The sequence below is a fragment of the Podarcis tiliguerta genome (genome assembly GCF_965153285.1).
Source record: "Podarcis tiliguerta genome assembly, chromosome: 5".
NCBI classification, from domain to species: Eukaryota; Metazoa; Chordata; class Lepidosauria; order Squamata; family Lacertidae; genus Podarcis; species Podarcis tiliguerta.
In genome coordinates, this window is record NC_139538.1 from 27,150,541 (window position 1) to 27,164,998 (window position 14,458).

The 14,458-nt window shown below is 39.9% G+C and overlaps 1 protein-coding gene across 1 annotated transcript in view; it reads left to right on the forward strand.

The window, feature by feature from the left end:
* XRN1 (5'-3' exoribonuclease 1) overlaps positions 1–14,458 on the forward strand; it is a 42,372-nt gene that overhangs the window by 10,379 nt on the left and 17,535 nt on the right. Inside the window, exons 10-27 of the mRNA XM_083442536.1 lie at positions 666–794; positions 981–1,050; positions 1,530–1,635; positions 1,931–2,020; positions 2,427–2,583; positions 2,906–3,025; positions 3,897–4,066; positions 4,543–4,663; positions 4,765–4,863; positions 5,293–5,396; positions 6,029–6,160; positions 7,341–7,503; positions 8,145–8,258; positions 8,699–8,797; positions 9,493–9,608; positions 11,240–11,386; positions 12,305–12,394; positions 14,262–14,397. Coding sequence (XP_083298662.1) covers positions 666–794; positions 981–1,050; positions 1,530–1,635; positions 1,931–2,020; positions 2,427–2,583; positions 2,906–3,025; positions 3,897–4,066; positions 4,543–4,663; positions 4,765–4,863; positions 5,293–5,396; positions 6,029–6,160; positions 7,341–7,503; positions 8,145–8,258; positions 8,699–8,797; positions 9,493–9,608; positions 11,240–11,386; positions 12,305–12,394; positions 14,262–14,397 — 2,163 coding nt within the window. The remainder of the gene's footprint in view (positions 1–665; positions 795–980; positions 1,051–1,529; positions 1,636–1,930; positions 2,021–2,426; positions 2,584–2,905; positions 3,026–3,896; positions 4,067–4,542; positions 4,664–4,764; positions 4,864–5,292; positions 5,397–6,028; positions 6,161–7,340; positions 7,504–8,144; positions 8,259–8,698; positions 8,798–9,492; positions 9,609–11,239; positions 11,387–12,304; positions 12,395–14,261; positions 14,398–14,458) is intronic.

Consider the following 14,458-nt stretch of genomic DNA (forward strand, 5'->3'; position numbering starts at 1 on the left):
AATGTTTCCATCTGCTTACAGTGGTCTCTTTGATAACTTATAATTTTTCCCATTCTTTTATAAAGTTTTTGTCCTCTTGATTCCTGAGTTTTCCAGTCAGCTTTGCCATTTCAGCATAGTCCATCAGCTTGGTTTGCCATTCTTCTCTGGTCGGGACTGTGTCTTCCTTCCATCTCTGGTCTAGTAGCATTTGGGCAACTGTTGTTCCATACATCAAAAGTCTTTTCTGGTCTTTTGGAATATCTGTACCAGTAATTCCTAAGAAATTACTTTTTTTTAGCAAATGTCAATTTAAACTTTCCCCCCCATTTCATTATATATCATCTCCCAGAAAGCTTTTACCACCTTTCAAGTCCACCACATATGATAAAAGGTACCTTCTTTTTCTTTACATTTCCAGCAGGTATTTGTACTTGTCCTGTACATTTTTGCCAACTTAGTAGGAGTCAAACACCAACGGTACATCATTTTCATATAATTCTCTTTCAAGGAACAACAGGCCGTAAATCTCAGGTCTGTTTTCCATAGCCTTTCCCAGTCTGCCATCTGAATGTTATGACCCAGAAAATAGGCTTTGGAGTTCAAATATCTCCTTGAGAAATTTGCCTTGAAATAGATTAGATGTATAATGATAATGCTTTTCTTTCTTCCATTTATTTTAACAGTTTGACCGTGAGCATTTCAGTGAAATCTTTTTAGATCTGAAGTGGTTTGAAAGCAAAGTGGGCAATAAATATCTGAATGAGGCAGCTGGTATTGCTGCAGAAGAATCAAGAATGCAAAAGAAGCGCAAGGTTAGTAGTCTGGTGTCATCTGCAAATTTGATGAACATACCTTCAATTCCTTCATCCAAGTCATTTATAAAGACGATGCATTCTTATAGCATTGAAATTTCACTCTTTACCATCACAGCTTCTGTGAATTGATGCTATATGCATATCACTCTGTGTTATTTAAAGTATCAATCACAATTTTAACAGGCTCAGGAAAACGCTATGTGCTTGGCTGCTTTGGAGAAAACTGACAATGGAACTGTAGCATCTTTAAAAAGTGAGTCCAGTTGTTGTGTGGTGCCTGTGCTGGCTAAACTTGTGTACATAAATTATCTGTGAGCCCACGGTTCTTGGCATTTTACTTTTAAAGTGAAAGTGAGTAAAAGACAATTTTTTTTTAAACGAAGCTATTTTTACTTGCCATTTTCATACTATTTGCACACTTCAAAAGTTTTCAGCTAGGTTCATTTTAATTTCAAGCAAGCATATTTGCTGTACTCCTTTCGGTGCCTGATAAAAACCAATCTTGTTTAGACAAGCCTACCTGCTTATAAACCTAAGGAAATTTTAATCCATTTTAGTATTTTAACCTTTGTATGTTTCTAAGCATGGTTGTAATGTTTTCTTGATTTTATTGTTTCACACTTTGAGGATTTTTACAATGAAGTGGTGCATACAGCTTATTAAAAAAAATAATAGCAGATGTTAATTGTGGTATACAACAAGTTAATTGCTCAATTTTATTTTTCATTTTAGCTTCGTTAGAAGATGAGCCAGAAGATGATGATTTGTTTGAGACAGAGTTTAGGCAATACAAAAGAACATACTATATGACCAAGATGGGTGTAGAAGTAGTTTCAGAGTAAGTATTAACAACAAAATGGCTTCTTGCATGAGCACTGGAACTCCTCCAAGTGGGTTACAGTTTCTAAAATAAAAAAGGAGAACCTGTGCTCCAGTTATAGTACCTGTGCTTCATTTATAGTAACTGAAGTGATTACATAATTTCTGCTAGTGAATTTAAAATGTTTTAACATATTATCTCAACCCATGCCTCTGAAATAGCTGGAGGTAATAGCTAAAACAGCTTAATTCTCAATCTTATTTATAAGTGAAAAGAGAAAATATATGCCAATTTTTGGTATTTTTGTTTTTAGTGCCTTTCTAGCTGACCAGGCAGAATGTTACGTCCAGGCAATACAGTGGATATTGCACTACTACTACCATGGGGTTCAGTCATGGAGCTGGTAAGATGAAATTTACAAGTGGAATGCTTATATCAGCTTTGCAGTCAAGTGTGTTTTAGACCAGAGGTTTTCATCATTTTTGAGTCCATGGCTCCCTTGGAAGGAAAGAAAGAGGGACAGATGCCAAGCCAGTGTTGCCCTGACCATCATTCAAGGCACCCTGGTTGAAAACCACTGTTTTAGACTATACATATAGCTGCCACTTGACACCCAGTACCTTAAACCACTCCTCCTCACCCCATACAATTTAGAGCAGTGCTGTCTGAGTTACATACCTTGTCTAATTATTTGTGATTTTGTTCTTCCTCCAGACCATTAAAATAAATAAGATTACAATATATGTGTTTATGCTTTTCGTACAGCTGCAACCTTTGTTGAACTAAAATAGCATCTTTCCTCCTCGTAGGTTCTACCCCTACCATTATGCACCTTACCTCTCAGATATCTGCAACATCAGTGAACTGAAAATCCACTTGGATTTAGGAAAACCATTCATGCCGTTTGAACAGCTTCTTGCAGTACTTCCAGCAGCCAGCAAGGATTTGCTGCCAAAATGCTACCAGGTAGTTAAATATCTTTAGAGGGATTCATCATTCATCATTATTGCTATTGTCCTTCTATTTTACAGATAAAATAGATAATTTCAATCCTACTCTTGTGCATTATATATATACATTCTCCATACAGGGATTTGCTTAGTTAAGTGCCACTGGAAAAGGAACCTTGTCCAAATTCTAAATTCTTTGACCAAAAGGCTATAGAAATAATTTACTTTCCATCAGTATGGGCTAATGTTAGTTAGGTCTTATCATAGTCTTCTTTTAAAATGTACTTTAGTCTGAATTCCTATTGCTTAACTTTGATTACTTACTTCCAATTCTTTAGCATTTGATGACTGGTGAAGAGTCTCCCATTATTGAATATTATCCAACTGAATTTAAAACTGATCTAAATGGAAAGCAACAAGAATGGGAAGCAGTGGTTTTAATACCATTTATTGATGAGGTAAGAACTCTTAACATTCTTTGATATAAAGTGACTAGTAAACTGTTTAAACCAAGGCCTGGTTTGCATGGTTTAGTTTTATTTTTCTTCCAAATTTGAGACCAGATAAGTTGAATCAGCAATAGCTATCTGTGTGCTCCGGTGGTTAGTTTACAAAGACCTTGGGAGGTAGTTCTTTACCTTTCTACCTTTCTACCCAAGACTATGCCCAAGAAGAGTTCGTAAATGGGCTCCAGGCATTCCAGGCTTCAGTCATTCTATTCCTCGTAGTTCCTATAAGTGTAACCATAGGGAGAAATGAATGACCGAACCAAGAGATTATAAACCCAAAGAGTGCTTAATCTTTGGGGGACATCATTAGTTCAAATAATTATGAATCACCCTTTCAGGAGAAAAAATGCTACAGTACAGTATTCTCCCCTGGAGAAGAGCAGGGGTGGCCCACTTCTAAGTGTTCCCAGGGACAACCTTAGGCAAAACAGGGGGAATAATGTTCAAACCATCCTTTGGACATTAATAATTAGAGCTGCACACTTAGCCATATTTAGTCCAGATGCAATGCTACTCATCCTGGGACCTCCCAGTTAAAGGGCAGGTAAGAAATAAATAATCATAATACTAATACTAATTATTTAATCATGGATAAGGGAAATAGTTGCTCCCTTCACATATGCCCTCATTTCTTGCTTATTTACCCCTCTTCCTGCTTTTTCCTTAACAACCTTAATTATAGTCAATACTCACTAGGATTGAACTTGTCCTATTGATCTCATTAGGCACTAAGTTTAACTAATTTAGATTGGATCCAACCTTCTCCCAATCTCTGCATTTCAATATGCCTAATGCTTACTAAGTGTTATATTCTATTTAGAAACGATTGTTAGAAGCGATGGACTCCTGCAACAAGTTCTTGACAACAGAAGAAAAACAAAGAAATAGGCACAGTGAATGCCTGATGTACTTCTATGATAAAGATGCAGAGTTCCAGTACCTGTCTCCATGGCCGGAGAAGTTCCCTTCCATAGAAAGATGCCGTGCAAAGTAAGACTGCAGGTGTAATTCCTTAATGCAAAGTGTGCAATCTACTGAGCGCCGCTGCTGCAGTGCCCCTTTGCATTAGCTTTGTTTGGAAGTTAGTTTCAAAATCGCGTTTGTTTCAGAAACACTTGTTTGAGTAAGTAGGTTCTTGGCTGTAGCCCATAGATAATAGTAAGAAGTCATTTGACAGAAATGCATAATGAAATGCTCTTAAGCTGTCCTTGTCCCCTCATACAATCAGAGAAAATGTCAATTAGTAAAGTTAAATGGCCAAAGATGGATTCTTCTGCATATATTTGATAGTCTTCCTTTAATTCTGGCTGACCATTGTAAGCATAACAACATTCTGGTTTTCAGCCTTTGTTTACTGTGAAAGGCAGTGTTTCAAAATATACATTTGTAAAAAAAGCTTATGTTCTGTGTGCAGAGACAGTTTTTCAGAGTAGCTGTATGTTGAAAGTTGTGCTCTTGTTTCTTAGGCACAAAGCTATGTCTCTGGACGTCTGGCGTGTAGATATAGCCCAAAATAAAATAACGAAATTGGATATGGAGAGACTGTATTTCTGTGGCTTTCCTACTCTGAAGCACATTAATCATAAGGTAAATGGTGCTTTATTGATTTAAGAATGACATGTTTTTGTTAGGTACTTATTCTGTGGAAGGCATTCATTGTACATCTTGACTTTCTTTCCCTATTCTAGTTCTATCTGAAAAAAAGTGGGGTGCAAGTTTTTCAACAGAGCAGCCATGGAGAAAATATGCTACTGGAAATAATGGTTTCCAATGATTCAGAGGAACTAGTGAGTCTCTGGCTTTTTCAAGTTCGTTTTTGGCAGTCTCTTATGTTAGAGAAATAATGCTAGGTGCTCTCCAAGTTTTGTTGTCAATAGCTGTTTAGAGAGATATGTGAGCTTAGCCTCCCCCTGGACTTGTGTATCTGTCTACATCCCAGACCCTGCATTGACCCTGTCCTGTAGAGATTTAGTACAAGGTGGGGCACAAGACTATTTGAGAAAGTGACAGGAGCCTGGTGATCAAAAGTGTATTTTTGACATCAAGGCCGAAGCAAAAATGTGTATACCTATGGTCCTTGGTGCTATCTAGGATTTAAAAACTTGGAACTGTAGATCCCAGGACAGAGCAAGGCTACTGGCTTTGTTATGTGTGATACTTACAGATTTGCTATGAAATTGTTTTCGGTAGGTTAACCAACTGCTTTTCTTCCTCAGAATGCTGAAAATGTAGCCAGTTTGGTGCTTGGGAAATCAATATTTGTTAACTGGCCTCACTTGGAAGAAGCCAGAGCTGTTGCTGTATCAGATGGTGAAACTAAGTAAGGAAGACCAATGTACTTTGCAAAGTTTGTTGCTTACTTGCATCTTCAGATGTCCATCTTCATAAACAGGTTTTCATATGACAAGGTCTCAAAGCAATGGCTGTTTTGTTTTTTGAAATAGCTATGTAAACTATACATAGACCAGCCTGAAAAAAAAATGTCCCTTTTCTCGCAGGATTTTTGAATTTAGTTTAAGGTATTTTTTATGTGACAGATGCAGAATGCTTGTATTAACTTTGGTTTTGTTTCTGTTTGGATGTATTGAGTTGTTTTTGGGAATTATGTTTGTTACGATTTCTTATGGTAAAGGGCAGAATATAAACATCCAGAATAAATGGACTATGATAAACTGAACAGTTTTTGTGGAAGAGCAAAACATTTATCGTCCACATTCTTTGTTCTTTGCTGATGGGAAAAGAGCCAAACTGGATCAGGACAGAGTGGGGGGCTAGTGGTCATCAATACTGAAAGCAAAGCAAGCATACTTTTCATTTCTTTAATGAAACATATTTATTGGTACCAAGTGCATTTGCTGTCCTAAGTTCATTTGCTGCAAGATGTAGTCCTAAATAAATATGCTTAGGACCGAGATTTCCTTTTATTTACATGAAATGTAAATTTATTTTAAGGTTTCAGTTGGAGGAGCCTCCTGGAACACAGAAGCTCTATATGGGGAATGCTGCCCCACCAACCAAAGCAACATTTGTTCGAGATAAAGAACAGAATATCTGGGTGAAAGAAATCCAAGGAATTTCAGAACAGTAAGACACTGCCTCCTGCGTTTGTAGCTTGACAGCATATTTTGACATAGTGGTTCATTTTAAGGGTGGACAGCTTGCTTCTCATGGATGCATTCTGAGTCCGATGGCCACACCTATTTTTCAGTTTTTAGGTATCTTTTGGTAGACCGGTGGTTGCCACACTCACATCAATGGATGTAATTATCTCATTCAGAAGTTACCTTCAAAACTGAAAAGCTTAAGACAGCCCTTGAGGAATCATGAGAGATAGAAAAGTTAATGAACTTTGTTTTCACTTCTGTTTGACTCACTGTTTCCAGTCTTTTCATTCTTTTTGCCATATCACATTCAAAAGTGCTCTATATTGAAGAGAGCCAGAGACACTAGAAATCTGTGTTTCTCTTTATTCCCATGCAACCTTCAAGGTTCATGTATTGATGTTTAATACTGAGTCTCGCCAACTGAAATAATCCTTTGCTAGGTTCTGTATTGCACACTTCTACCTAAAGTTGTTTAGCTTTATAGTGATAGCTAATCTTGCTGCTTGTTGTTTAACCAGGGATTGTTGCATTTCCTTAGAAGATGTCATGCCACCCAGAGCTGATTATAGGCTACTTTAGTAGTTTTGTACTATAGGCTCTTTGAACAGTAATTTTAAGGAAGATTTCCCCATGAGTAGGGAACCTCTGGCCTTGGGGCTAAGTGTAACCTTCCAGGCCTCCTTCCTGGTCCTCCATACTCTATCCAGGCTACACCTTTCACTGTTTCATCATTCTGGAGTGCTTTTGCCTTCCTGGGTTGGGTTCATGAAATGTGATAATGTCTCTGGATGGAGGGGTTTGTGTAGACAGAGTTGTGACTTTTGCTTGGCTTCAGTGTAAACTACTGTACAAATGTAAGAGTCAGATCTCTTGCTCAACACATTTTTTACTCTGGTCCTGCCCACCATTAGCATGCAGCCGCTGGAAGATTGTCCAAAAGGAAATGCAGCCCTTGGGCTGAAAAGTGTTTCTCCCTCTTCACAGATTTGTGGAGTTGGAAGGGACCATGGGGGTCATTTAGTCCAACCCCCTGCAATGCAGAAAATCTTTCACCCAACGTGGAACTCGAACCCATGACCCCAGGGACTAAGAGTCTCATGCTGTACCGACTAAGCTGTATGCATCCTTAAATTCATTCTCCCATATCCCCTTTCCTCCAGTTACCAGAGAAGAAAAGGAGTAATCATAAATGAAACATCTGCAGTTGTTTATGCTCAACTGCTAACTGGGCGTAGATACCAGTTAAATCAAAGTGGTGAAGTGTATTTGGAGAAGCAGTGGTCCAAGCAAGTTCTGCCTTTTGCGTACCAAACAATTGTCAGGGTAAGTTCCTCAGTTCCCGATTCAGTTGAGTTTTTCATCAGTGAATTGAGATAAGAAGCCACAATGTTTACAGTAAAATTCAAAATACTAAGCTTCTAACTTTACTTCTGATAGGCTACACATGTGTACTTAGATCTAGAGGCCTGTTGCCTCATTCTTGCCATAGCCTACAATCCTATCACAGTATAGTTGAGAGACGTGGCTAAAGGCTGCCGTACAAATTTCTCCAACATCGTTTCATTTTTCTTGTTATCTGTGTCTTGCGTAATGACATAGTGCACAGTTAGGATACAATAATATCTTAATAATAATAGGATATAAATAATTAGTCCTTGGCATTTAGGAATCATTTAAGTTGCCATGGTTCAGAATCTGCTTAAAACTTGGGATTGGGAAGTGGTTCACATGAAGTTTAGACATTCTCAAAATGTTTATGGGATTAGTATCTTTCTTGAGGAGTAAGCAAACTAGAGTAGGCTGTTCTGTATTGCCACACATAGTTAATGTAGGTTGCAGTCTTATGCTCACTTACTTGAAAGTAAGCTCCATTGATCTCAGACTTACTTCTGAGTAGACCTGCCTGTGATTTTAATGGTAAATATTTAATTAGAGGATGATTTCCCCCCTCATTTTTCATGCAGGATATAAAGGCCTTTGATTCCCGCTTCTCCAGTCTCAAAACTTTGGATGACCTGTTCCCTCTGGGATGTACAGTCTTCATGCTGGGATCACCTTATTATGGCTGCACAGGAGAAGTTAGTTTTATCTGAAAATGTTTTCCCAAAAGACTTTTCTTAAAAATCAAGTCAGACTCCTTCTGCATTATTTTATTACATAATTTAAAAAACTGAGCTCTACATTGGAATAATGATGTTTTAGGAGCTACTGTACCACTTCCGTTTCTTCACCTTCCTGAACCTTTCCTCCCTTTGTAAAGGAACTTTTCTTCTTCTTTGCCGTTACTCTTTTGTTTAAATTATTTGGCTCCAGCCCTTCATTGCAAGATCTCAGGGCACAGAACAGTAAGGCTTGTTTTGAAACAACAAATCCATTAAACAGCATGAGTGTAGATCATTTTATTTTGCTGTTGCTTTCATTTAAGATACTCATCAGATTCTTAGGAGGGAGAAAGACACTGGCTGCTGTGTGTGAAATGAACTTAAATTTGAGAGAGTTTCTTTAATATCTCTTTAAGGTACAGGATTCATGTGATGTTATCTTGGAAGGCAGAATTCGTGTTGTTTTCAACATTCCATGTGAACCTCAGCTGGATGCCTTAATACAGAATCAGCATGTAAGTCTTATTTCTCTTAACAGTGGATATGTCTCTGTAGATTTCATCTTAACTATTATAAGTACTATTTGAACAATATTCATATGTATGTATTTGCACAAGCCCAGTGAATTTTTTAAAAAGCACAAACTAGTTTTGAAGTTTCCCTTTTTAGATGACATGGGAAGCTACTGTTTCAGGGGGAACTAACCTTACGGAGCAAATTTCGACTTTCCTTGTATCTTGGCCGTAGTTTTCCAACGCAGGTTTCGTAACACAGGAATAATAATAATTATGTATCTCATTCAAGAGTTACATGAAAAATCTGGTTCAGGACCAAAATTTGGAATCTTGCAAATGTAAGCTTTGACTTTATAATGTGTGACATATGTAGCATTGCCAAAAGCCTTGTAAACTATGTGAGTGTGCTCAGCCTCTTTATTACTTCAGTTCTGTGTTAGCAGTAGCATTCAGACTGCCAACAGAAAAGTTTCTGATTCTAAGGCCAGCAAGCAGTCGTATGCACATTGAAAACTAAGATTTATTATGAGTTGAGTTTTCATGAACTAGAATCCATTTCATTGGATGTATGAAGCAGACTCTAGTCCACGAAAGGCTATGCAATGAGACTGCAAGACTGCTTGCTTCTGCTGCTCCTCTGGAAAATTGCAAAGAGAATGATCTTTTTCGTCACTATACAACTGATATTGTTGCAGAAATATTCTGTGAAGTACAATCCTGGATATGTATTGGCCAGTCGTCTTGGAGTGAGTGGCTATCTTGTTTCAAGATTTACGGGAAGCATTTTTATTGGAAGAGGATCCCGGAGAAAGTAAGCTCTGAGTATAAACTTCTTTTGCAGCAAGATGTTTGATTGTTAGTTTGTAGCAAAGGCCACAAAAGCCTGTTCCCTGGTGAAATTACTTTGCATTCCATATACAGTGGAACCTCGGGTTACGTACCATCCTCCTTAAGAACTCTACGGGTAACGAGTGTCAAGGAAGAGTTAGAAGTTTCCAGTTTCTCAGAGGGAGAAAGCATTCCCCAAGGGGGGAAGGAGAGCAGTGAATCTAATAGAAGAGAGCAAGAGGAACAACAGGGAGGGACTGGCTGTTCACAGGAAAGGCAAGGGTTATGTTCTAGCTCAGAATCGGAGGAGGGGAGATACAAGCCAGCTCTAGCCAGGAGGTTAGAAAAAAGAGCGGGAAAGCGAAGGGAAGGGCGCCTTCGCCATTTTGAGAGTGGGTGGTCACAGAGAGGCAGAGCTCAGAAGGTATCTGAAATAAGTGACTCTGAGGAATAATAGTTAAGAACCGTTTATAAGATTGTTTTGTTAATAGACAATAAAAAGTTATAAAAGAACAAGAAGCGTTTGTGTGGTGATCTGAAGAGGACAACGACCAGTCCTGACAACGAGCTCCGCTAACCCGGAAGTAGGTCTCCTGGTAGCGAACTTTGCTGCGAGCGGAAGTCGCACACCGGCGGCAGTGGGAGGACCATTAGCGAAAGCGTGCCGCATGTTAAGAACGGTTTCGGGTTAAAAACGGACCTCCGGAACAAATTAAGTTTGTAACCGGCGGTACCACTGTATCCTGCAAAAGTATACAGTGGTGCCTCGCAAGACGAAAAGAATCCGTTCTAGCGGTTTTTTCGTCTTGCGAAGCAAGCCCATTAGCGGATTAGCGCTATTAGCAGTTTAGCAGCTATTAGCGGCTATTAAAGGCTTAAGGGGTTAGCGGATTAGCTGCTAAAAGGCTATTAGCAGCTTGGTGCCTTAGAAAGGGGGTGAGGAGCGAAAAAAACCCCCAGGAATCGCAAGTCATTTTCGTCTTGCGAAGCAAGCCCATAGCAAATTCGTTTTGCGAAGCACCTCCAAAATGGAAAACCCTTTCGTCTAGCGGGTTTTCCGTCTTGCGAGGCATTCGTCTTGCGGGGCACCACTGTATATGCAAGAAGAGTTTTCATGTGGGGAAGAAGAAAAACGTGAAGACAGGACTTAGTGCAAATCATTGCTCTGCCTGACTGGCCTCCTTGTCTGGCACAGTTGTGCACATTGTATTTCCCCTTCCTATCCCAGATATTAGTTAGATTTGGACATTCATTAATTTCTTGGGTTTTTTATTGTTCCAGCAGACAAATAAGGAACTTGAAAAGAGACTGAATTCCTGTTTAATCACAAAATCTTCTCAGAAGGAAATTCACTTTTGAAACAAGTTTATACATTTACCAGATCCATGTGTGAACTGTAATCACTTGTTTAAATATATTGTAGACTTATTCTAAAGCTAGGTCATATGCTTGATATTTTACATTGTAACATTTTGCTAGGATTCAGTGAGTTAAAACTCCTGTTCTACATTCAGTGGTTAATTAGTAGTATTTTTGTAAGGGATATATTACGCCAGTAATATATTGGTATTTCTTCACAAAATTTAGCTAGCATTCCAACTTTTGATTTTGCAGTCCACATGGAGAGCATAAAGCAAATGTGGGGTTGAACTTAAAATTCAATAAAAAGAATGAAGAGGTCCCTGGCTATACCAAGAAAGTTGGAAACGAGTGGATGTATTCCTCAGCTGTAGAGCAACTCCTTGCTGAATATCTGGAAAGGTAAGCATTAAACTACACTTTAGACTGCGTATGCCTTGCATGTAACAGTTCAAATACAGTCGTACCTCGGAAGTCGAATGGAATCCGTTCCGGAAGTCCGTTCGACTTCCAAAACATTCGGAAACCAAGGCGCGGCTTCCGATTGGCTGCAGGAAACTCCTGCAGCCAATCAGAAACTGCAGAAGCTGTGCTGGACCTTCAGGTTCTAAAGAACATTCGCAAACCAGAACACTCACTTCTGGGTTTGCGGCGTTTGGGAGCCAAAACATTCAAGTGCCAAGGCGTTCGGCTTACAAGGTACGACTGTACAACTGACGTGGGCAGCAGTAATTCAGACAATGGGAACAGGGTCATTTTTGCAGCATTTGCCACAAAGTTCTGGCTTCGCATAGGTGTGCCACTCTTATTTTCCTTCACTTCCTCACGTTTGAGATGTCTTGCACATGGGCGAAGTGCATAAATGTCTGTTCCCTGGTTTGCATGTACCAGGAAGCATGACTTAATTTAACAAAGGCATCTCAGGAATGAGCCGTTCTCAGCCAAGAGAAGGAAAACTGTTTAAAATTCAGGCTTCCTTTTCTTGGCTGGGAGGGAGGCGGGGGTGAGTGAGGTGGATAAATCCACACCACCAGTGTTGGCGATGGGGAGCACAAGAAGGCCTGTCTAGGGCCCCTGCTGCTCACTCCCTCGCTCTGCCAGCCTGCTTGCTTGCTCAGCACTTTTCAGGCTTCCCTCACTACGTGTTAACTTGAGTGTGTGTGTGTGCACTTTTGTCTCCAGTGTCACAACAGACAAGTGCAGATATAGTAGAGAGATAAATTTGTCGCTGCATGCTCAACCGGCAAGGTACTGTTTTATGGAATTTATATAGAGATGTATACAAAATCTGCTCAGAATGATATCTTTGCATTTTCTTAGGACCCCAGAACTTTTTAGTTACCTAGCCAAAAATGGTCAAGAGGACATATTCTACGAAGATGACATTTGGCCAGGTGAAGAAGAGAATGGGTAAGCAGCTCATACCTTTAAAGCATTATAAGGGTAGTTACAGGGACGTAAAAATGAGTCTTGGCAAGTTCAGTTCTGCACCTCGAATCAATTCTTCAAACTTAGTTGTTGAATTTGCGATAGCTGGTATCAAAGCATGATTCCTAGTGCTCTTCCAACAACTAGCTTTAACCATTTGGACAAGCCCATCCTCTAATAATATAACAAACTAATGCTACAGCCAGTCAGCTCTTTATAATATACACTGAGTGGCTACATCCTGAAATAGACCTGCTTACTTATGTTTTATTTATTTGTAAGGAGTAATTGCAGTAGTAAGAAATGAATATCTCCAGCAAATAAAAGTTATTGTTTAGTTTTTTCACAGTTTTTTGTGATTCTGCTGGAAATATACACTAGACCTGACGTTTTTTCATTAAAGTACCTACCTTTGTAAAGTAAACTCTTAAATCCCTTACAGCAAAATTCTAACTACATCTACTTAGAAATATGTCCTATTGAATTCAGGATCTTCAAGACCTGTCTTTTATTTGTATAGATATGTTTGTTAAGTTGTGTTGTTTGTTGCAATTGGTTTTTAGTCTTTATATGGGGTTTTTACCATATTTTTCGCCCCATAGGACGCACCGGCCCATAGGACGCACCTAGTTTGGGGGGGGGGAAATAAAGGGAAACAAATTATTTCCCCCCCAGGCGCGGGGCTGGGGCGAGGGAAGCCCAAGCTTCCCCCGAACCCAGCGCCCAGAACAGGCAGCTCTCCGCAAGCCTTGGGAGACCGGCACGACTTCCCGCCGGGCTCCCACGGCTTGCGGAGATCTGCCTGAAGCCCAAACCAGGTCCGGGAACAGCGGGATGGCGGCGCTCCACCTCCCCGCTGTTCCCCGAGCTTGTGGGGCTGGCGGCGGGGAGAAGCACACTTCTCCCCGCCACCAGCCTTCAAACCAGGTCGGGGGACCGAAGCCCGGGGCGCGCTGTGCAGCGCACCCCAGGCTTACAGATGTAGGCTGCTATCTGCAAGCTTAGGGAGCCCGACGGGAACTCCCACGGGCTCCCAAGGCTTGCAGATAGCTTCCTGAAGCCTGGAGAGCGAGAGGGGTCGGTGCGCACCGACCCCTCTCGCTCTCCAGGCTTCAGCAAAAGCCTGCATTCGCCCCATAGGACGCACACACATTTCCCCTTCATTTTGGGAGGGGAAAAAGTGCGTCCTATAGGGCAAAAAATACGGTAAGTTGCATTTGGTCACTATTATGAGGAAAGTGACTAAATAATAATAGAAGAGTTTACTTCAGGTAAGTGGGGTTAGGATTGCAGTTTCAGTAGCTTGCTGAAGCTCATTTGAACTATATGTAAATCGTAATAGTATATGAGTGGGTGGTTTGTTGAACTTTTATAGCTGATTTAACGTTTGAGTGAAATTATTGGCAGTGTCCCCTCTGCCATGCTTGAGGCAGATTCCAACTGAGAAATGACTCTGCCCCTGTGGAGATTACAATCTGGAAACAGTGGCTCATGTTCTCCTGTCCTGTCCCCTTTATAAAGATCTGAGGAATGAGATCATTACCCCACTCTTACTTACCATTCCAGGCCGCCCATCTGAGGCCACATTGTTCTTTCTTTTATCAGATCAAAATGACCAGACAACAGCAAAGGTGCTAGATTTATTGAGGTTGCAATGAGATTAAGGAGTATCTGAACAATAATCTTGGTCATTTGATTGCCCTTTTTCCCCATTGCTGTCTTTTTTATTTGTATATATTTTATTTGTATATATTGCTTGTTTTATGTTGCTATGGTCGTTGGCTAATGCGAATAAAGTTTATCTATCTATTGGCAATGTTTTTTGATATGGAATAATTTTTTAATGTAGTGCCGAGAAGGTTCAAGAAATCATTGCGTGGCTAAAGGCTCATCCTGTCAGTGCACTCTCTCGTTCCTCTTGTGATTTGCAAATTTTGGATATGGCTATTGTCGAAAAGATTGAAGAAGAAGTAGAAAAGTGCAAGGTACTGTTTTTATTTTAAGTCTGAGGAACTTAGCACATGTCTTGTAATCACAATATATAGG